At 40.6% G+C, this 23,156-nt stretch overlaps 2 protein-coding genes across 2 annotated transcripts; one reads left to right on the forward strand and one right to left on the reverse strand.

The window, feature by feature from the left end:
• Positions 1–5,015: 5,015 nt before the first annotated feature.
• On the reverse strand, positions 5,016–5,917 carry LOC111395141. Its single transcript, XM_023021151.1, has 2 exons — positions 5,541–5,917; positions 5,016–5,421 (listed from the first exon to the last, which is right to left on the reverse strand). Exons 1-2 carry the CDS (start codon positions 5,915–5,917, stop codon positions 5,016–5,018), a joined length of 783 nt encoding a protein of 260 aa, XP_022876919.1.
• A 4,166-nt stretch (positions 5,918–10,083) lies between these two features.
• On the forward strand, positions 10,084–10,740 carry LOC111395142. The gene has a single exon (XM_023021152.1). The coding sequence runs from the start codon at positions 10,084–10,086 to the stop codon at positions 10,738–10,740; it is 657 nt and encodes a 218-aa protein (XP_022876920.1).
• The last annotated feature ends 12,416 nt before the right edge of the window (positions 10,741–23,156 follow it).

Consider the following 23,156-nt stretch of genomic DNA (forward strand, 5'->3'; position numbering starts at 1 on the left):
TTGAGGCCGAACGCGCTCAGCTACTGAGGAAGCATGAGCAGATGAGTAGTGAGCTCATGAAAGCTCGAGAAGATGTTGGTGTCATGAAGGATGAGGCTGAGAAAATGAAGCTCGAGCTTGAAAATATTCATAGGGATTATAAAGGGAGGCTGGTTCAAGCTCGGGTGGGTGCAATCGAGGAGTTCAAGAAGTCTGGCATCTTTAATGAGCTCAAGGGCGAATACACAATGGGCTCGTACTTTCATGCCTTGAAAGAGGCTCGAGCATTCATCCGCGCGAAGCCAGACGCAATGCCCGAGGACTTAAAGACTATCCCATAAGTGGCTGAGAACCTCGCCCTCTCCAAGTCGGAGGAGAATGTTGATGATGAGGAGATCGATATCGAGGGTGACGACGTCGAGGTAGACCAGCCCAGCCAGAATATTGAGGACTAGGCTTCTTAATGATTTGTATTGATCGTGATGACATTTGTTTTTGTGTTTTGGGAAAATTCAAGTATTTTGCTCGATCCTATTTGATGTTACATTTATCGATGTTTTTCCAAGGTATGAAGTGTATGGGTGATGTCTTTGGCATCTTGACTATCAGGACAAATTAAATAGCTCGATGCCTAAGATGAATTAATAATTCGATGCCTAAGATGAATTAAACAGCTCAACGCCTAAGATGACTTGATATCTCGATGTCCTAGATAAATTAAATAACTCGACGCCTAAGATGAATTGATATCTCGACGCCCAAGATGAATTAATAACTTCGACGCCTAAGATGAATTGATATCTCTACGTCATAGATAAATTAATAACTCAATGCCTAGATGAATTGATATCTCGACGCCTAAGATAAACTGGTAAACTGCTTAAAAATCTGGATGACTTAATCCATAGAAGTTTCAGACAAAGGTAGTAACTCGATCTTAAGGTCATCCCTTAATAGGGAAATTATCTCAAGGACTAAATGACAATGAAATTGTCTTGACCTATAGCTTGATTCCCGAGGACAAGGATGGGCATTTTTATAAGATTCATCACATCGTTGATTGGTCACTGTGTGCTCGGGAATTTTACTTGTATTGTTTGCCCTAATAACAATCTCTATGTGTTTGCTCAGGGGCAAGGTTTTTTGATTGCTTGCTCGGGGCAAGGCTTTTTGATTGTTTGCATGGGGTAAGGCTTTTTGATTGCTTGCGCAGGGTAAGGCTTTTTGATTTGCTTGCTCGGGGCAAGGCTTTTTGATTGCTTGCGCGGGGCAAGGCTCAAGGTTTGAGTTGCTTACGCGGGGCAAGGCTTTAGTTGCTTGCATGGGGTAAGGCTTTTAGTAGTGAGATCACATTTTGATTAATAGCTTAATTCTTATTATACTTTAAAAATAGACTTAGCACGCAGGCCTGACTACCGAAAAATAAAACTTGGCACGCAGGCCTGAGAACTAAAAACGTGAACCTTGACATGTAGGCTTGACTACTGAAAACTGGAAGAACAAGTTACTTGTAATATATTTTTAAATTCTCAACGTTCCATGGTCTTGGAAGTGGTCTTCCTGATGTATCCCTTAAACTGTACGCACCTCCTTGAAGCTATCGTATGACTTCGAAGAGCCCTTCCTAAACTGGTCCTAGCTTGCCAGGAGCATGACCCGTTGCTTCGGCCCTTCTTAACACAATGTCTCCGGCTCTGAATCTTCACGTCCTCACTTTTTTATTGAAATACTTTGCTATTTTATCTTGGTAAGAGGCCATTCTTAGAGCTGCCTGATCACGAACTTCTTCTAAGAGGTCGAGGTGTTCAGTAGTGCATCCTGCACCTTCGGGCTCAAGCCTTCTTTGACTAGGCAACCTGACTTCAACAGGGATGGTGGCCTTACTACTGAAAGCCAACATGAAGGGGGTTTTCCCCGTAGCGGTTCTATGGGATGTTCTACATGTCCAAAGTATGGAAGGTAACTCGTCGGACCAGGAACCTCTTGCATCTCCAATCCTTGTACGTATGTCTTGCAATATAATCCGATTGGTCACTTTAGTAAGACCTTACTTTGATGATGGGAAACTGATGTCAAACGGTGATCAACCCCTAGGTTGGAATAGAAGTTTTTAAATTGTGCATTGTTAAACTGCCTGCCATTATCAGTTATGAGGACTTTCGGTATCCCGAACCTGCAAATGATGGACCTCCAAATGAAAGTTCTCAACTTAGGCTCTGAAATTGTTGCTAAAGGCTCGGCCTCCACCCACTTAGTGAAATACTCTACAGCCACAGCCACAGCATAGCCACAAACTTCAATTACCCCCTAGTTATTGGAAAGGGACCAAGGATGTCAATTCTCCACTATTCAAATGGGGTCGTGCAACTAATGCTAGTGAGATCCTCTGCGGGAGAGTGGATGATATTGCCAAATCTCTAGCACTTGTCACACTTCTTGACATATTCCTGGGCGTCTTTCTTCATGGTAGGCCAATAATATCCATACCTTATGAGCTTGAAGGCTAATGCCCGAGCTCCTTGATGGTTCCCACATATTCCTTCATGAACTTCTTCTAAGGCTTGGGATGATTCGAAAGGCTTAAGGCATCTTAGGTATGGAAGTGTGAGGCTCTTGCGAAATAGAACTCCTTCGATCATGTAATACCTTGGAACTTTGGACCAGATGCTTCTTGCTGCTTGAGGATCTTCTAGAAGATTGCCATGTTTTATGGAGTCCACTATTGGATCCATCCACGATGGCTCATTATCAATATCCATGATGCCTACGGTCTGATTGATCCATGGCTCGGTTACAATTCTAACGTAGACTATTCTGTCAAGCCCATCTATCCTTATGAACACCAATCTTGACAAGGCATCGGCTTTACAATTCTCAGCCCGAGCAATTTTCACAATTTCACAACTTTTGAATTTTCTTTGGAGATCATGCACTTTCAAGCAGTATAAGCTCATCTTCACATCTTTCCTATCTAATGTCCCTTCAATTTGTCCAACCGCCAACTGGGAATCACTGTAAATTTTGATGTTTTCAATCTTGAGATTGATGGCAAGTTCCATGGCTATGATGACGGCCTCATACTCTACTTCATTATTGGTTACCTCAAATTCGAACCTAAGTGCACACTAAATGTCTATGAGTGTGTCCGGGCTTATCATTATGACCCCTGCACCCGAGCTCGAGGAGTTTGATGCTCCATCTATGAAAATTTGCCACACGCCTATGGAAGAGCTCGAGCTACCATCTGGCCCCCAAGGCCTTGGGGTGAGTTCTGCAATGAAGTCAGCTAAGGCCTGAGCTTTGATAGATGGATGGGGCTTGAACTCTATGTCAAATTCTTCGAATTCAATTGCCCACTTCAGTAATTTTCCTGAGATGTCTAGTTTCTGAAGAATATGTTTTAGAGGCTGATTCGTGAGCACTACAATAGGATGTGATTGAAAATATTGCCAAAGCTTTCGTGCTGCAACTATCAGTGCAAGGGCAAGCTGTTCTGCCAAAGTGTATCTTGTTTCTGCATCAAATAGGACTTTACTTACGTAATAAATGGGTTGCTGGGCCTGTTAACCTCTTTCACCAAGATACCACTTACTGCATTCTAAGATATGGCTAAGTATAAATACAAAGTATCCCCGGGATCGGGTTTGTTGAGGATAGGAGAAGATTCTAATGTCTGCTTGAGCTCCTGAAAAGCCTAAGCAATGATTACCCCTTATGGCTTTGAAGAAGGGGAAGCACATGTCTGCTGCTCGGGACATGACCTTGTTTAAGGTGGCTACTCTGCCTGTCAACTTTTGAACTTCTTTATTGGTCCTTGGTGATTCCATTGTTGCCAAAGCCTGAATCTTATCGAGGTTGGCCTCAATTCTTCGATAAGTGATCACGAAACCCAAAAACTTTCCCAAAGCTACGCCGAATACACACTTCTCTGGGTTGAGCTTCATCTTATTTTTTCGTAGGGTGACGAACACCTCCTCTAGGTTGGATATGTGTTGCTCTACTTTCTTACTCTTGACAACCATGTCATCCACATAGGCCTTGATGTTCTTCCATATCAAATTGGTGAAGACTTTGTTAATGAGCCTCTGATATGTCATGCCAGCATTTTTTAACCCAAATGGCATCACTCTATAGCAATATATGGTTGAATCAGCCATTTCTTGGTCTTCTTTGGCCATGAGGATTTGATGATACCCTGTGAATGCATCTAAGAAGCTATACAGCTTATGTTCGGATGTGCTATCCACAAGATTATCAATCCTGGGTAGCGGGTATCTATCTTTAGGGCACGCCTTATTGAGATCTGTGAAATCGATGCAGACCCTCCATTTACCACTGGCCTTCTTTACAAGAACAACATTAGCAAGCCAATTGGGGTATTGGACTTCCCTTATGAACCCCGCTCTCACTAGTTTGCTGACCTCTTCCTGAATGACTACACGTCTTCTGGCGCAAACTACCTCTTCCTTTGCTTAACAGGTTTTGCCCCTGGGCTTATATTGAGTCTATGGACTGCTACTTCAGGGTCTATCCCTGGCATATCCTTGACCTTCCATGCGAAAACATCGATGTTGCAGGACAGACAATTGATGACTTCCTCTCGGAGGCTGGCCTTCAGATGCCGACCAATAGTCACCGTTTTCCGTGCTCGAACTCGACCACTTTCAATTCCTCAATGGGGGCCAATCTATTCCTTGGCTCAAGCTCGAGCTTGAGGTCTGAAAGTTGCATGATGTTTGTACTCATTCCTCGAATGCTAGTAACATAGCACTGTCTGGCAGCTGTTTGGTCTCCTCGAACTACTCCGATGCCATGGCCTGTGGAGAACTTCATGGCCAGGTGGAAAGTTGATACAATAGCTTGGATCTTGTTCAGTAGGGGTCTTCCCAGAATGATGTTATAAGCCATTGGGATACTAACCACTTGGAATGGTGTGATCTCCGACACTTGTGTATTACCAAAACCTAATGTAAGTGGGAGCTCGACGATGCCCTCAAGGATAATGACTCCACCACCAAATCCCTGTAGAGGAGTTTTCACTGCTTTGAGCTGTTTGGGAGAGACCCCATTTCGGCGAAAGCTTCCTGCGAGAGTATATTTGCTGCACTCCCATTATCAACGAGAATCCTATTAACTTCAAAGTTAGCCACAATTACAGAGAAGACCAAGGCATCGTCATGAGGATATGATATTCCTTCCAAATCTCTTGCTCCAAAAGTGATGTCTTTATCTTCATCACGGGATTCTCTTGGGGTATGAGCATGCTGGCGGGCATATTGCTTTCGCCTACTATTTGTGTCTCCTCCAGATGCTATGCCCCCAACGATAATATTAATGGTCCCGGCAGTGGGTTGAGCACTGCTTCCGGCTCTAGGCTCTTTCCGATTGTCACGGTCATTCCTCGAGCGTTTATCATGACTAATGTAATTCTTTAAAAATCCTCTTTTGATAAGAAATTCAATTTCTCGCTGTAAAGCATGACAATCCTCTGTGGTATGCCCATGATTTTAGTGAAATTCGCAATACTTACTCTTATCTCTTGTGTCAAGGGTCGACTTTACCTTGAAGGCCACTTTAATTTTTTCATATCCTTAATCTCCATCAAGATGTTTGTCTTAGAGGTGTTTAACCGAGTGAGAGGTGCTGACGGCGCCTCATTCCTGTGCTTATCCTGAGGAAGCTCGTGCCGAGGAATGGGATCATGTTGCCTCTTATTTTCGACCTTTTCATGAGAATGACTAGCTCTCCTTAGATTCAATGTTTCCTCCATATTAATGTACTTTTCTACTCGGTTAAGGAGCTCGGTCACTGTCTGTGGTAGGGTCTTTGATAAAGACATTTTGAAAACCTCACACCTTATGGCATAGGTGAGGGCAGAAACTATTGCTGTAATGTGAAGGTTGGGTATTTGAAGTCTTTTCTCGTTAAATCTTGTCATAAAACCTCATAGGGTTTCATTCGGTCCTTGGCGCAATTGCATGAGAGAGGCCGCAATCTTCCTGATTCACTTGCTACTTGCAAAGAAGACTGAGAACTTATCAGCCAAATCTGAGAATGAGCCTATGGAGTTGGGCTCCAATGTCGAGAACCAATCCCTAGCAGCATTAGTCAGCATTTGTGGAAAGGCTTTGCACATAACATGATCCGGCACAACTTGCAACTTCATGACATCAGAATATACATTGAGATGGTTGATGGGGTCGGTCGTCCCATCATACTATTTAATGCGAGGATATTTGAATCTGTCGGGCAAAGGATATGACAATATCTCTGGCGTGAATAGAGTGTTAGGGGTGAAACTCGTTGGCCCCCGAGCATTCCATTGCAGGCCAGCTGTAATTCCTTCTTGAATGATCCGAGCAATTTCACCGAAATCCATGGCAATCGATCTCGAGCACGAGGCCATATTGTGAATACCTGAGGTTCCTACTTTGCCAATTGCGGGGTTTGGTAGTCGTGCTCGAGCATCAGCCATAAAACCGCCATGCTCTGCCTGCGCTGACGATGGATGTGAATTTCCTTGACTTAGCAGTTGCGTGAGCGTGGCCACCTACTAACGGAGCTCTTCAAAGGCTTTGGTTGTGATAACCACTGGTAGATGTGCGGGCACTTCTGACGATTTTTCATGATAAGCCGATTGATCTTTGGCAGGATGAACGATGGGAGCTGATGAGCTTGCGGGAGGAAGACCTGATCGTGTGTTAACCATGGCTTTTGGTAGCGCTTCCCACAAACGGCACCAATGATGTTACCAAAAATCGTGCCTGTTGATTTCCTGAGCTTGATGATTTTGATTGAGCACGATCGTAGTCTTTCGGTACTTGAAACAAAGGCAACGAGGTATGTTCTCGTTGCCCCTTCGATGCTTAAGTCAGAAAGGGAATTATATGCTTGAGGCTATAAACTGTAGAATAATGAGAAAACGTACCTGAATAATGACCCATGGTTCTGTATTTATAGTAGGGGGTGACATTCTCCTAGTAGGACTCAATTATCTGGGAATCCTTATCCGATAGGGCCCCATGAGAAAGCAGCATTTGAATTGTACTGTGATTAGAAGACCGATTATTAAAAGGAATCTCTTGGATTTAGAAGATGTGGATTGAGGTATTTGTGTCAGATAAGAGTTCTCAGGGGACATACCTCCTTAGTGCGAGGAAGATGGTAGTTGAGAACCTGCCTCTGATTTTCCTGAGGACATATTCTCGAGGACATCCTATATTTGTGAGAGTTGGTTAAAACGTTAAGCTCGAGCAAGGATTCCCCGAGGACTTACTGAATCCCGAGCACTCATGACCGTATATCGTAAAAAAAGTTAGCTGTAATCGTCGAGATAATAAGGTACTCGGGTTAGGTGGGAAATGTTAGTATCACTACCAAAATAGAAACAATGAAATCTAGATGGAAGACACCCAGAACACTTAACTAAGTTTTGCCAACGAAATTGAGAGCTTGAAGAAATAGGTTTGCAAAAATAAAAGGACTACGAGGAGGCATTGCCTTCATTAGGCGAAGCCTACAGGATCTGGGTCATGAAATTATTTGCACCATAGATGAGAAGGTATCTTGGCCCTTCATAATGGAAAAAGGCAGGACTACAGAAATTGTATGGCAGCCAAAATCCTCTACACTCCACACTCGCACTTCACACATTCACTGAATGACGACTGTGCCATAATTGCTGCTTTTCGTAATTTGAAATGGCCGCAACTATGATTAAAGATCTAATCAAGATGCATGACCGTATGCCTTCTCGAAATCATACAACCTTCCCAACATATTTCGTACTTCACCGTCGGAAAACTGCCACTTGGATGGCTTGTTATGTCAAAATAGACTTATACCCCTATCTAAAGTTATTCACCTGAAAAGAATATTTAGACTTGGCCTTGGAGAATTATTTTTTATATTTTACATCAAGGCCCTCGTCTTATAGCTTAGCAAAAACATGAACCCCAATACGTAAAGATTGAGTGATGATGTTCTGATTTACCCAAATCACACATCTGTAGTGAATTTCACACACATTTGAGTGAAGAAAGTCAAGAAAATTACCCATATGGTCAAGCAAAGATTGTTGTCTAAGATGAATATTAGACTTGAAATTGGGAGACTATTGTTATATCCTAAATCCAGTGAAGGCACTCATAGGTACCAACATGGCAAAGAAGCCATATAGGCTTCCAGCAAAGGGGCACTTGGCAAATCCGCTCATCCGCCACCTCTATTGCTTGGACCCTTCAAAATAGTCAAAGTACCCATATCAGACACGACACAACATGAGTATTGATATTGTCGAAATATTTTATTGACCCCAAAGACTTGAAATGGGCCACTCTCACCATTCTACAACTATGATGCTCGAGTATCCACATTGCTTGGGATACTTTCATGACCCGAGCTATTCCATTCCGTATTGGCAACATTCGGTGGAATCATCCTCGGTCTATATCCTCGGGCCTATGATCGCACCATAGCATTGATGTCCTCAAGCAATTCGCTACGTCTCATGCACTGTCACGCTTAACTTTAGAAGAATCCAACCCTCAAAGGACTCTAGCTTGCCTCAAACTTCTTAATCCAGGACTTTCATACCAAGTAGAATTCTATCTCAGGGATATTAGCATGACGATTGAGATTGAAGCCATGGTAAATTTTCAACACCCGGGCCAAGTGGGACTCTTTCGAATAAGAACATCCAACTAACCTAATCCTATAAGGAAAGAACCACTCATCCTTATAAATACGAGGCTCTATCCCATTATTCAGGTACATTTTCATTATTTTCGATTTATAGCCTCACGCACAAATTCTCTTTTTGACTTAAGCATTGGAGGGACAACGAGAACACACAGCGTTGCCTTTGTTTCAGGTACTGGAGGACTATGATCATGCCCATTCATTGTCCTCAAGCTCGAAAAATCAACATGTACAGATTTTTGGAGGACTACAATCATGCCCATTCATTGTCCTCAAGCTCATAAAATCAACAGGTGCATATTTTTGGTAGTATCATTTGCACCGTCTGGGAAAATCGCTACCAAAGGCCATGGTTAACATGCAATCAGATCTTCCTCTAGCGAGCTCATCCCCTCCCAACCCTCATCCTCCTGAAGGTCAACCTGCTCCTCAAGAAAAGTCGTCAGAAATACCCGCGCCCCAGCCAGGGGTCATCGCGACAGGAGCCTTTAAGGAGCTCCGTCAACAGGTGGCTACACTAACTCAACTGTTGAGTCAAAGAAATTCCCATATGTCACATACGTTAGCAGATCATGGTGGTTTTATGAATGATGCTCGAGCCCAAAAAACAAACCTTGCAACTGGTGATGGAGGAGTAGGAACCTCGGGTGCTCGTAATATAGCCTCGGGCTCAAGATCGATGACCATAAATTTCGGTGAAATTACCCGAATTATTCAAGAAGGTATTACAGTTGGGTTGTTCTGAAATTTTCGTATCCTCTACCCAACAGATTCGAGTATCCTCGCATTAAAGCGTATGATGGGACGACCAACCCAATCGATCATCTCAATCTGTATACTGGTGTGATGAATTTATAGGCTGACCAAGTGATGTGCAAAGCCTTCCTATAAACTTTGACTAATGCTACCAGGGATTGGTTCTCAACATTGGAGCCTTATTCCATAGCCTCATTCTCAGACTTGGCCGATAAATTCTTAGCCTTTTTTTGCAAGTAGAAAGCGCATCAGGAAGACTGCGGCCTCTCTCATGTAACTTCGCTAAGGGCTGAATGCAACCCTACGTGGTTTTATGACAAGATTCAACAAGGAAAGACTTCAAATACATGACCTCCACATTACAGCAGTTTTCTCCGTCCTCACCTATGCCATAAGGTGTGAGGCCTTCAAAATGTCCTTATCAAAGACCTCATCGCAAATAGTGATTGAGCTCCTTACCCAAGCTAAAAAGTACATTAATATGGAGGAAACGCTGAATCCAAGGAGGGTTGGTCCACCTCATGAAAAGGTCGAGAGCAAGAGGTAACATGACCCGATTCCTCGGTAAGAGCATCCTCGGGATAAGCGCAGGAATGAAGTGCCACCACGCCTCTCACCCGATTGAACACCTCCAAGGTAAATATCTTGATGGAGATCAATGATATGAAAGAACTGAAGTGGCCTGCAAGTATGAAGTCGTCCCCTGACAATAGAGATAGGAGCAAATACTGTGAGTTCCACCGAGATCATGGGCATACCACGGAGGATTGTAAAGCCCTGCAGCAGGAGATTGAAGCCCTTATTAAAAGAGGGTTCCTAAGTAATTACGTTGGTCATGATAAATGCCCAAGGAATGATTATGATAAGCGGAAGGAGTTTGGAGCTGAAAGCTATGGACAACCCATGACAGGGACTATTAATATCATCATTGGAGGCATAACATCTGAGAAAGACACAAATAGTGTGTGGAAGCAGTGTGCCCAACAATGTGCTCATGCTTCGAAGGAATTCCATTATAAACTTGAGCACATTACTTTTAGGTCAAGGGATTTGGAAGGAGTATCATATCTTCACGATGATGCCTTGGTTATCTCTGCAATTGTAGCTAACTTTGAAGTGAAGAATATACTGATTGACAATGGGAGTGCAGCAAACATACTCTCTCATGACACTTTCACCAAGATGGGGATCTCGGCCATCCAGCTCAAGGCAGTTAGAACTCTTCTTCAGGGTTTTGGTGATGGAGTCATTATACTACAAGGCATCGTTGAGTTTCCACTTATATTGGGTTCTGATAAAGCATAGGTGATCGAGATAACGCCCTTCCAGGTAGTTAACACTCCTATGGCTTACAATGTCATCCTGGAAAGGCCTTTGCTCAACAAAATACAAGCCAATGTGTCAATTTTCCACCTTGCCATGAAGTTTCCAACAGGTCTTGGCATCGGAGTAGTACGAGAGACCAGGTCGCAGCAAGATAGTGCTATATTACTAGCATCTGAAGAATAAGTGCCGATGTCATGCAACTTTCATTGCCAGACTTCGAGCTAGAGATCGAGCCTACGAGTAGGCTTACTCCAGTTGAGGAATTGGAGGTGCTCAAGCTCGAGCATAGGAAAAAGTTGACGATTGGTCGGGATCTCAGACCCAGCCTCAAGGTGAAAGTTGACGATTATTTATCCCGCAAAATTGATGTTTTTGCTTGGAAGGTTGAGGATATGCCAGGGATGGACCTTGAGATCGTAGTCCATAAACTCAACATTAGTCCAGCGACTAGACTTTTTAAGTAGAAGAAGAGGCAATTTGCATCAAAAAGGCAAGAGGTCATTCGAGAAGAGGTTAGAAAACTCGTCAGAGCCGGGTTTATACAGGAGGTCCAATATCCCTATTGCCTGGCAAATGTTGCCCTTGTGAAGAAGGCTAGTGGAAAATGGAGAATCTGTATTGATTTTCTAGACCTCAACAAGGCATGTCCTAAGGATAGTTATCTGCTCCCTCGGATTGACAGCCTCGTGGACAGTACATCGGGACATAAGTTGTACAACTTCTTTGATGCATTCTCAGGGTATCATCAAATTCGTATGGCCGAGGAAGACCAGGAGAAGACGTCCTTCATGGCTACTGTTACAAAGTTATGTCATTTGGGTTGAAGAATGCTGGGATGACACATCAGAGATTTGTTAACAAAAGCTTTGCTAATTTGATAGAAAAAATATTGAAGCCTACGTTGATGACATGGTGGTAAAGAGCAAGAAGGTAGAGCAACACATATCCGACCTCGAAGAGGTGTTTGCCACCCTACAAAAATATAAGATGAAGCTCAACCTAGAGAAGTGTGTATTTGGTGTAGCTTCGGGAAAATTTTTAGGTTTCATGATCACTCACCGGGGGACTGAGGTAATAAGATTCAAACCTTAGCAGCAATGGAATCACCAAGGAGCAAGAAAGAGGTTCAGAAGTTGACTAGTCGCATCGTTGCCCTTAACAGGTTTATGTCTTGAGCAGCAGACAGATGCTTTCCATTATTCAATGCTTCAAATGAAATGAGGAGTGTGAAAAGGCTTTTCAAGAGCTCATGTAGACGTTGGCATCACCCTCAGAATTTGAGCCCAAAGATACTTTATTTCTAAACTTGGCTGTTTCTCAGAATGCCATGAGTGGTGAGAGAGGTCAATAAGATCCAATAGCCCATCTATTATGTGAGTGTCTTGCTGATACAGAGACAAGGTACACATTGGTCAAACAACTTACCCTTACATTGATAGTAGCAGCACAAAACTTTGACAATATTTTCAATCACATCCTATTTTGGTGCTCACTAATCAGTCCCTCAAGTATATCCTTCAAAAGCTGGACATCTCAGGCAGGTTACTGAAGTGGGCAATTGAACTTGGAGAATTTGACATCGTGTTCAAACCCCGACCATCTATTAAAGCACAGGCCTTAGTTGATTTCATTACAGAACTCACCCTAAGGCCTCGAGGGCCAGAGGATATCCCAAGCATCGTAGCAGACACATGGCATATTTTTGTTGATAAAGCATCAAACTCCTTGGGCTCGAGTGCTAGGGTTATTATCATAAGTCCAGACATGCTCACGGACATTCATTGTACACTCAGGTTCAAATTTGAGGCAACCAATAATGAAGCAGAATATGAGGCCATCATCATGGCTATCGAACTCACCATCAATCTTGAACTTGAAAACATCAAAATTTTTAGTGATTCCTAGCTAGTGGTTGGACAGATTTAAGGTACATTCATGATGAAAGACAAGAAAATGAGCTTATACTACTTGAAAGTTCATGACCTCCAACGAAAGTTCAAGAGTTGTGAAATTGTGAAGATTGCCCGAGCTGAGAACTGTAAGGCTGATGCCCTGTCAAGGTTGTTTTTCATGGGGATAGATAGGCTTCACAGAATAGTCTACGTCAGAATTGCGAACGAGCCTAGCATCAATCGAACCATTGGCATCATGGACATTGACATGAGTCATCACGGATGGACCCAATAGTGGACTTTATTGTAAATGACAATCTCCCAAAAGATCCTCGTGCAGTGAGGAGCATCCGATCAAAAGCCCCAAAGTACTGCATGATTGAAAGAGTCTTATTTCACAGAAGCCTCACATTTCCATACCTTAAGTGCCTTAAACCCTCGCAGTCATCCCAGGCCCCAGCTAAATTTCATGAAGGAGTATGCAGGAACCATTAAAGAGCTCGGGCATTGGCCTTTAAGCTCATAAGGTATGGCTATAATTGCCTACCATGAAGAAAGACACCTTGGAATATGTCAAGAAGTGTGACAAGTGCTAGAGGTTTGACAATGTCATCCACACTTCTACAGAGGACCTCATTAACATTAGTTGCTCGGCCCCGTTTGAGCAATGGGGTACTAACATCCTTGGCCCCTTTCCAATAATAAGGGGACAACTAAAGTTCCTAGCTATCGCAATGGAATATTTTACCAAATGATGTGGAGGCCGAGCCTTTAGCAACAATATCAGAACCTAATTAAGAACTTTCATTTGGAGGTCTATCATCTGCAGTTTCGGGATACCAAGTCCTCATAACTGATAATGGCAGACAATTTGATAATGCGCAATTCAAGGGGTTTGTATCCAACCTAGGGATTGATCACCTTTTGACAACAGTTTCCCATCCTCAAAGTAACAATCGATTTCTCTACAAGACCTCCGAACTAGGATTAGTGATGCTCGGGGTTCCTGGTCAGACGAGTTACCTTCCATACTTTGGGCATATAGAACATCCCACAGGACCACTACAAGGGAGACCCCCTTCATGTTAGTTTTCTGTATTGAAGCTACCATCCCTATTGAAATCAGGTTGCCCAGACAAAGAAGACTTTAGCCTGAAGAAGCAGGACTCACCACTAAATATCTCGACCTCCTAGAAGAAGTTTGTGATCAGTCGGCCATAAGAATGGCCTATTACCAGGATAGAACAACGAGGTATTTTAATAGAAAAGTAAGGTTCGGAGATTCAAAGTCGGAGATCTCGTATTGAGAAGGGCCGAAGCTTCAGGTCATACTCCGAGCAAACTTGGGTCGGTTTGGGAATAACCCTTTGAAATCATATGACAGCTTCCAGGAGGTGCATACAGTCTAAAGGATATTTCAGGAAGATCACTTCCAAGACCATGGAATGTTGAAGACTTAATAATATATTACAAGTAACTTGCTCTATCACGTTTTTTATACCAGACCTGTGAGCCAAGTCTATTTTTCATTTTTCAGGCCTACAAGCCAAGTCTATTTTTCATTAGTCAAGCCTGCGAGCCAAGTCTATTTTTCATTTTTCGAGCCGACATGCCAAGTCTATTTTAAAAATATATTACAATTAAAGTTAACTCTCAAGACATGATTACCTTAAAAAAGCCTTGCCCAATTTAAACACGTTTAAGCCTTAGCCCGAGCAAGTACTCCAAAGCCTTGCCCCGAGTAAGTACCCAAAAAGCCTTACCCCGTGCCAGCAAATCAAAGCCTTGCCCCGAACAAGCACTTCAAAGCCTTGTCCCATGAAAGTACCTAAAGCCGTACCCCACGCAAGCACTTAAAAGCCTTACCCTGAGCAAGCACTTCAAAGCTTTACCCGTGCAAGCACCTAAAAGCATTGCCCCTGAGCAAGTCTCTCCAAGCCTTGCCCCGTGCAAGCACTTCAAAGCCTTGCCCCCTATGCAAGCACCTAAAAACATTGTCTAAAGCAAGCACCTAAAAGGCACCATTCAAAGTGAATGCCCGAGCATAAGCGGCCTAAAACCCCATAAAAATCATAACAGCCAAGGGCTCAAAGATACTTTGCTTATATGCTAGTCTAGATTGGGCCCACTGATGTGTGGTCTAACCTATTGCAGCTGGATGACCTTAAGGTCGAGTTCAGTCATTTTCAAAGGAGTCAAGCTTAATTATTAAAAATAGGTGTTCTGTGCTCGGCCCTACTTCATATAAGGCCTCGGTTCAATTACTGGGCTAAGTTGCTTACGACGTTTTGATCGAGCTTATTACTTGGACTATAATTGTCATTTCATACAATTAGGTCTTGGAGATAAGTTTTCTATGTTGGGATCAACTTAATGGTCAAGCTAATTACTCTCAGTTTTACCTAACATAATGGTCAAATTAATTACTTTACGAACTATGAAAACTGTTCAGATAATCGTCGATTTTAATCTTCGCATAGTGGTCGGGCTACTTATTCTAACAACCATCAAGATTAAATAAATGTGATAGGCGTTGATCATATTACCAAAGTTCCCTCACATATGGTCGGGACCAATACTTAAGTAAACAAAATAAAATTGTTATGCATCCAAACAAAAAAGGCTCGCCATCTAAAGGTCGGGCATTGTACTTAGGAACAAATTATTTTACAACAGAAATAGCTCGGGGATGGGACCCTATTCTATGTCGTCAAACTTTGAAGCTTGACCAGTAATATCAACCTCATATTATTTACACTTTTGCTTGAGCTCCAACTTCGCGTTCTCGGCCTCACTTTTGCTGCAGCCACCTTCTCCCAAGCTTTTTGAGCCTCGGCATTCGCATTCTCGCGATCTTTCAATAATCTCTCATGCTTGGCCTGAAGATCATAAATCCTTTTGTCGTGGAGCTCGACGAATTCCACAAGCCCAGCTATTTATGGGACTCATCCATCCCTTGGAAGAATAGCCCTAGAGCAATGCTAAGGGTCTGCACACCTCAAATAACAGGTATAAGGTCGAGAAGTTAACTTGAAAAATTATCACGATAATAGATCGGGACTTACTTTTAATGTGAGCAGCTCGAGGGCTTTCATTCCGTCCTCAAACCCAACATTGTCCCTATACTTAGCTACTATGCTTGGGATAAGGTGGCAACATTCAAAATCCTCGATAATGAAGGCAATATGAGGGATGGAGTCATCCTCGAGATCAACAACATTAGGGGTACGTCAGGGAGGAAGTACCCAAGGTGAGGATGACTGCTGGCAATGTGGAGGACTCGTAGAAACTGGAGGCCGAGTTTGGAAATAAGCTCGATCTTGTGACGATTCCCTAGGGCCCCTCAAGGGCTACTCGGGCCTCAAAACCTTGGGCCTTTTCTTGCCCTTCGTCGAGGCGCTGGGCTGAGGAGCCTTCTCTTTTGCATGGACAAACATCCAGAGAGCTGATGGGTCAAACGACATTTCTGCAGAAATGAACAAGGGATTAGAATGACCATAAAAATGATGGGATAAGGTTAAAAATTTAAAGAATAGTGCCTACCCTTGACGCCTCTTATATCCAAGAGGTCTAACACTTCGTCCCCGAGGATGTCCTTCATGTTTGGCACCAGGGGACCCAAATCCTCCAGCATTTGTCTATCTCTCTCTCTAATGACTCGAAATACGCCTGACTCTCACAAAAATTGATAGTGTCCGGGATACTCCACCTCGATCAACATTTCGAGCAAGGACATAGAACCACATATCCTTCCAACCCTTCAATAAACTAGGCATGGTTGGGATTCTAAACCCTTTTCGGGTTAAGATGTAAGCAAAACAGGTAAAGGTGGGGAGCTGTTTAAGCTCGAACATCATACGACAGAGGTCGGGGTACGATGTTATGCCCAAGAATCTACAAGCAATAAAAAATATAAGAGTATCCTTCATGCATCGGGGACTAGTTGCCTTGGGCACATGGAGTGCTTGACCAAGAAACTAACAAAAAAGGGATGCAGGGGGCCACCTAAATTTGACTTTGAGGGTGTCCCTAAAAATAACAAACTTTTCCTCCCGAGCTTCTACCATACGGTCTTCGGGGTCAGGTGTCCTAATATCACAGTTGAGCATTAGCCCGAACTTCCTAGCAGCCACTACGGCCAAGTGTTCCTTAAACTAACAAGGATCGTCGAGAACCCTAAGTTCGACATTATTATGGCTCCTAGGTCTAGCATCTACAAGCATGGCCATCAGTATAATTGATGTTCCTATGTCCTCAGTTTTGCTTGAATTTCCAGAGTCTCGATCACTTTTGCTACTCAACATCACTCAAAAATAAATAACTTTCGCAAACCTTACCTTGAAAATTACCCGACACCCAAAAGTCCAAAATTAATTCTCAGTTTCCTCGAGCTCGACCTCAAGGCGAAATTTCACAGCACATGAAAAAGTAAAAAGTGAGAGGTGAATAGGGTATTTATAAGGAACCTGGAGAGAAAACCAAAGATCACCTTCTGAGCTATTGGATTAAGACCACGTGTCCTCCATCTGGGGTGCACTGCAATTCTGCAATAGGGTTTACGTCAACACTTAGTCAGCCCTTAGTGATGTATAGTTCTCGAAGCATATCCTCAATTATATTGTATCGAGGACTTATTTTTTAGAAAAGCATGCACCTCATTCTCGAGGCTTGAGCATAGGTGCACAGGGGCAAGTGATATTGTCGAAATATTTCATCAACTCCGAGGATATGGAATGAGCCACTCTTGCCATTCTACTACTATGATGCTCGAGCATTCACAGTGCTTGGGATATTTTCATGACCCGAGCTATTCCATTTCGTATTGGCAACATTTGATGGAAACATCCTTGGGCTACATCATTGAGCCTATGATCGCACCATATCATTGATGTCGTCAAGCAATTCACTACGTCTCATGCACTTTCGCACTTAACTTTGGAGGAATCCAACTCTCAAAGGACTCTAGCTTGCCTCAAACTTCTTAATCCAAGACTTTTATACCAAGTAGAATTCTATCTCAGCGATATTACCATGACGATTGAGATTGAAGCCATGATACATGTTCAACACCTGCGCCAAATGGGACTATTTCGGATAAAAACATCCAACTAACCTAATCCTACAAGGAAAGCGCTACTCATCCCTATAAATACGCGGCTCTACCCCATATTCAGGTACATTTTCATTATTTTCGATTTATAGCCTCATACACAAATTCCCTTTCTGACTTAAGCATCAGAGGGGTGACGAGAACACACCTCGTTGCTTTATTTTAGGTACCGGAGGACTATGATCGTGCCCATTCATCGTCCTCAAACTCGAGAAATCAAAATTTGCAGATTTTTGGTAGCATCGAGTATAGGTATGGAATATTTGTCGCATCTTCCAAATTTCAACTAGACACTTTGTCTTTTTGCTTCTTCTTCTTCTTCTTCTTCTTCTTTATTCTTTCCTTCTTTCTGTTTTCATGTACTTTCCCTTTTCTTCTTTCCCATTTTTGATCTCTATAAACCTAGCATTGCAGCCAAGATGATGGAGAAGGACGGTGGCGCTAGGTTTCCCTTCTTTTTCTTCTTCTTTCTTTTTTCTTCCCATTTTATTCTTTTTTCCTTCTTTCTCTCTTTGTAACTGTGTTTTAGGGTTTCGTTTGTATAAAATAAAAATGAATTTCATAAATTGCTACTTAGTACTCTACTAAATCCAAATTGCAATCAAATCCTTCATTTTCTATTTTTTTATAACATCTAGTAATTCCCATGATTAAAAACTAAACTCCAAAATTCTATATTATTCGTTTTAACCCCTTATTCAATACTCGTTTCCCTCTTTGTTAATAATTTATTTTTGTCTATTCAAAATGACATTTTGTATTAGGAAAAAAAATTGAAATTTGAAAGTCGTACCCACATACCCGTGTCCGAAATTTAGACTATTTTTAATCATATCTTCATATTCTACATTTTAGAAAACAAAAGATCCAACACTTAGATGTATACCCGTACCCGATACCCATACCTGAGTCCGAGCATCATTGTCCACCACCATATTAGATGAAGGCCATGACCCTACTTTCACCTTTGTCATTATCATCATCCCTCTGGATTTGCGAGATACCACCCAACATCCCACAGGAAAACACTTGCCCACTAAATGATTTTGACAAAGCGTTGCATTCGAGCTCATATTGATGTACTTAAAGATGAAAGTCTTTGATAACTCCCATATCAATTCCTAGAAGCCAGCATGCAATCATTGGAAACAAGTAATATCTTTTAGTATCAATCTGTACAAACAAAAATAAAAATAAAAAAATAACCTTGTTGGACAAGGAAACAAGCTTAAAGAAGGAAAGAAACCAACCATAACCCAACAATGAGTCATGTGAACCAATGGCAACACAGTACCCAAAATTAGGGCTATACACCCCAATCCTTCATCCACAAGGAATCTTGTCCTATAATTACTAATGCATAGGTAAAGGTATGCATTTCCAAACTCTAGTTAAATTTGCGCATGCTTCTTTCTACCAACACCCAATCCTCCCTATAAATTTGAACTAGCAATTGACTTGATCATCGAAGTTCCAACATCACCAATCATTTTTCATACCTTGGTGCTAACAAATTTTATCCGAATGTGAAGGTAACATACAGTTTGACAGAGAAATGGTCTGAGATATGTTGAGAGCATGGTTAATTTAAGAGAATTACCAAAGGTTATATGCGGACTTCAGATTATTATATAATATGACTTATGGACTATATATATCCTCATAAAATATGTACTTGAACTTAAATCATTGTATGTACTCTAACTTTAAATTGTAAACAATATGATTTATGAAATTCGAATCATTATCTTGCTCAAGTAGAAGTGGATTTTGTTATTGAGAGAGAGAGAGAGAGAGAGAGAGAGAGAGATGGGTTAAACAATGAATTAGGGTGGGCTTTATGCACAACAACGCACATAATTGTGCAAAATTGGGCACTGCTATAGCACATTCTGGTGTGCACCAACGTTCACCACCTCGCACTAGTATTCTTCAAAATGGCTTATAATTTGTTCAATTTTCTATTGTTGCCTTTACACATGTTTAATTTTGCAATAATTTCATCTCGGAAGAGCATGCAAGAAAGAAGTTTGAGCTTGATTTGGTAATACTTGTAAGTGTTATGCCCTAGATCTAATCAATTTAGGTTGTAAACAATTTTAACATGTTTAATGCATTTATTTTTGCAAAGATCTATTATTTATTTAAATTTATATTCTGCTGAATAATATTAAATAATAGAGTCCATAGATTCAAGTTTTAGTTATTTTTTTTTATCACAAGGAGTTGTGATTGTGATATACAAATTACATATGATTGGATCTTAAATAATTCATGGTCGTAAATAGTAACGAGATACGAATATCGTTATTACGGAAGACCACCACGTGTGATATTTCTTACTTGTGAAGCAAGTAGCTAATCTCACAAATTAAAATATAGTAATACTTAAATGAACACGTGGATATTTTGTTATAGAACAAAACATTAAAGACCCGCTGAAAGATTTCACATGAACAACTATCTGAGCGTCAGTGGTTAATCTCTAACATTCGGTATTTGAATTGGTCATTTGACTTGAGGTCATCATAGTGTCTTATATGAGGATAGTCACACTTTGAGGGTGTTGAATGTTGTTCTGCCAAGGGATGCTAATACTGCATCATTCGGGTATATCAAGAATCGTATGAAGGTTGTAAATAACCAATAGAGGATTAGCACTCTTAGATAGTAAAAGATTATGATCCACAATTAATTCAATTAAATCGATAACGAAATCCTTGGCCAAGGTGTACTCAAAAGTGAAAAAGGAGTTTTCGACTTATATTGACTCAATAGTGGAATGAAAGATATGATCGATAATCTGAATTGACACACTTTTATATCTCGTAATTGATTGAATCATATTAACAAATGGATTATAATTTCAAGATAAACGAATGAGTTTGATTTTGTCACACCACGTGACATTTTTCATCACATGTATTGCCCTGACATTTTGCTAAATGTCAATCTGAGACGATGAATGTGAATTTGTGGTAAATTAAAAGGGCGTTTTAATTTATCAATTTTGATTAGATCAAAATAATATCTCACATCGTTAGGTATCATGATTGGAAACCTGATAGGTCGCACACAAAAGGAGAACTAGAAGATTGTGATTTGTCAATTAATTAATTTAACAAGTATTGGATAAATTAATTAATTGTGTTACTTATTTTATAGGTCCAAATTAATTAATTAATTCACGGATCGAATTTAATTAAATGAGTTAATTAGATATTGGACCATGTCAGACCAAGCCCGTTTGGCTTACATGAATAAATGACTAGGGTTTTCAATTTATAGAGAATTCATTATTGCTAGCATAGGAAGGAGAAAACCCTAGTTCCTTACAATCTTGTTCTCTGTGTGGAATTTCATTGGAGGCTAGACAATTTAACAGTTGCGGGTGGTAGATCAAGGTTGCTGGAAAAAAAAAAGACAAGCAAAGGAGTTTGCAGATCTATAAAAATGTAATACTTTTATCACAATTTCTAATTAAACACGGAACAAATCCTTTGTAGAAATTGAAATCTGTTTTATTTTTCGCTGTGCATGATAAGTAAATTCCCAACAATACTTGCAAATGCTGGATCAATAATAATATTAAGTAATAAAAATAAACATTGTATATGTGTTCTTTTAAGACAATAATTCTCTAAATGCTATTAGTAGTAATAAACATGCGATTTTGCGGTGTCTGAAGATGCAATTGCCCATGTTTGGATCGTTATTGGGTGTTTAAAAAGTCTTGCACAAGTAGAAGTGGATTTAAAATGTTTTTAAAAAGAGGGAGAGAAAAGTGAAGTTAAAACGATGACTTGGGCGAGCTTTCCTCATAGCTGTGCGTACGGCTAGCACATGCTGGGGTGTGCAAACCAACACCCAAAGCTGGTTCTGGCCCAAGGCCACCAAGGCAGTGGCCTTCGACCTTAACATATAGGGGGCCTCAAAAAAAGAAAAAAAAAATCAAAGTCCAAAAATACTATGTTTTGTACAAAATTTATGGAATCCTTGCATTAAATATTTGCTTGAAGATGTATTAGTGCAAATAAAAGAAAGGTCATCCCACAACCCAGTAATGACATTTTTTTTTTATTTGGTGTAATTATTCAAGGTTATTTTTTACTTTGTAGATTTGATTGCTTCTTTAGAATTTTTACTTCTTTTTAATGTAGAAAATTTTAGGTAATAAATGGTAGTCACCACTCACATGCCTCACTAGTTTTCAGAAGGCTATAATTCTATTTCTTGAATGCGAAATTTGATTCTTGAACAAATCAAATGGTGAGGGAGTGTCATTAGCTTAATGTTCTTTATCATGAGAAATTGTGTTTGAATCGACCATCATTGATGCTAACAGAAAAATTCACATATACATCCATACAAGATATTAATTTACATCTTACTATGTCATGATAATATTAACTAAAAATATAGATTGATGGTTAAATATGTTTAAAATACTAGCTCCTAAATTAAATCCCAAACCAGAATTTGTAACTGATGTAAATTTAAATTGACTCATTTTAGTCCTTCCGTAAATAGAATTTAGTTCAAAAAAAATAAGAAGTATGATGAACGTACACATTCATTGCATGCTAATCCAAATACAGAAAATATTACTACGTTGAAAACACAAATGTTGAACCATATTAATCTTATAAAGCGATCAATACACATATTGTTCGACGAAATATTGTCAAGATTTTCACTATATCACTAGGTATGCTTCAATATAATTTAGGGATTTTGGATGTGGAATATGAAAGGACGCTAATTTAGGGATTTTGTTCTTTAATTTGATATAATAAGGGCGTGTTTGTTGAAGTAATCTTAGCTAGATAATGAATAGCTGGTTATTTGTTTACTTTTTCACATTCCTTTTTACTATATAAAAATAGTATGTATGGTTAAAAAATGTTGAAATCACAAATATTTATTAAAAACAAATATTTATTAAAAAGTAAGTGTGTGGCATAATTTTCTTTTGACGTTAAAGAGATTACTAAGCTGGTAAAAATATTTATTTAGGGGCCTCATAATATTTCGTTGCCTAGGGCCTCAAAATTTTTAGGGCCGGCCCTGCCAACACCCCTTCACACCAGTACTCTTCCAAATGACTAATAATTTGTTCAATTTTCTTTTGTGCCTTTATACAAGTTAGATTTTGTAGAAACCATGAGGATTAGGAAAATCAGATTCTATTTGATGGCTTTCTTTCCTTTTTGGTAAGGCAGCAGTCTACTCATAATGACTTGACAATAGTTAACCAACCATTTGATCAATCCAAATTACAGGTTGTCTTAGATATGACTTGAATTTTGAGCAATTAAGTAGAATTAACTCATTGAATTTCTATCTCAACTTCACCACGCATAATAGGTCGAATTTTATTCAAACACCTAAAA

The sequence above is a fragment of the Olea europaea genome, chromosome 6 (genome assembly GCF_002742605.1).
Source record: "Olea europaea var. sylvestris chromosome 6, O_europaea_v1, whole genome shotgun sequence".
In the NCBI taxonomy this organism is placed as follows: Eukaryota; Viridiplantae; Streptophyta; class Magnoliopsida; order Lamiales; family Oleaceae; genus Olea; species Olea europaea.

Bases quoted from the DNA above. Each gene is read 5' to 3' on its own strand.
- LOC111395141 (XM_023021151.1), bottom strand. From the start codon at position 5,917: ATGACAAGATTTAACGAGAAAAGACTTCAAATACCCAACCTTCACATT. The intron at 5,422-5,540 runs GTAAAGTCGACC...TCTTATCAAAAG, and splicing joins AAATTAAAGTGGCCTTCAAG to AGGATTTTTAAAGAATTACA.
- LOC111395142 (XM_023021152.1), top strand. From the start codon at position 10,084: ATGGAGATCAATGATATGAAAGAACTGAAGTGGCCTGCAAGTATGAAG.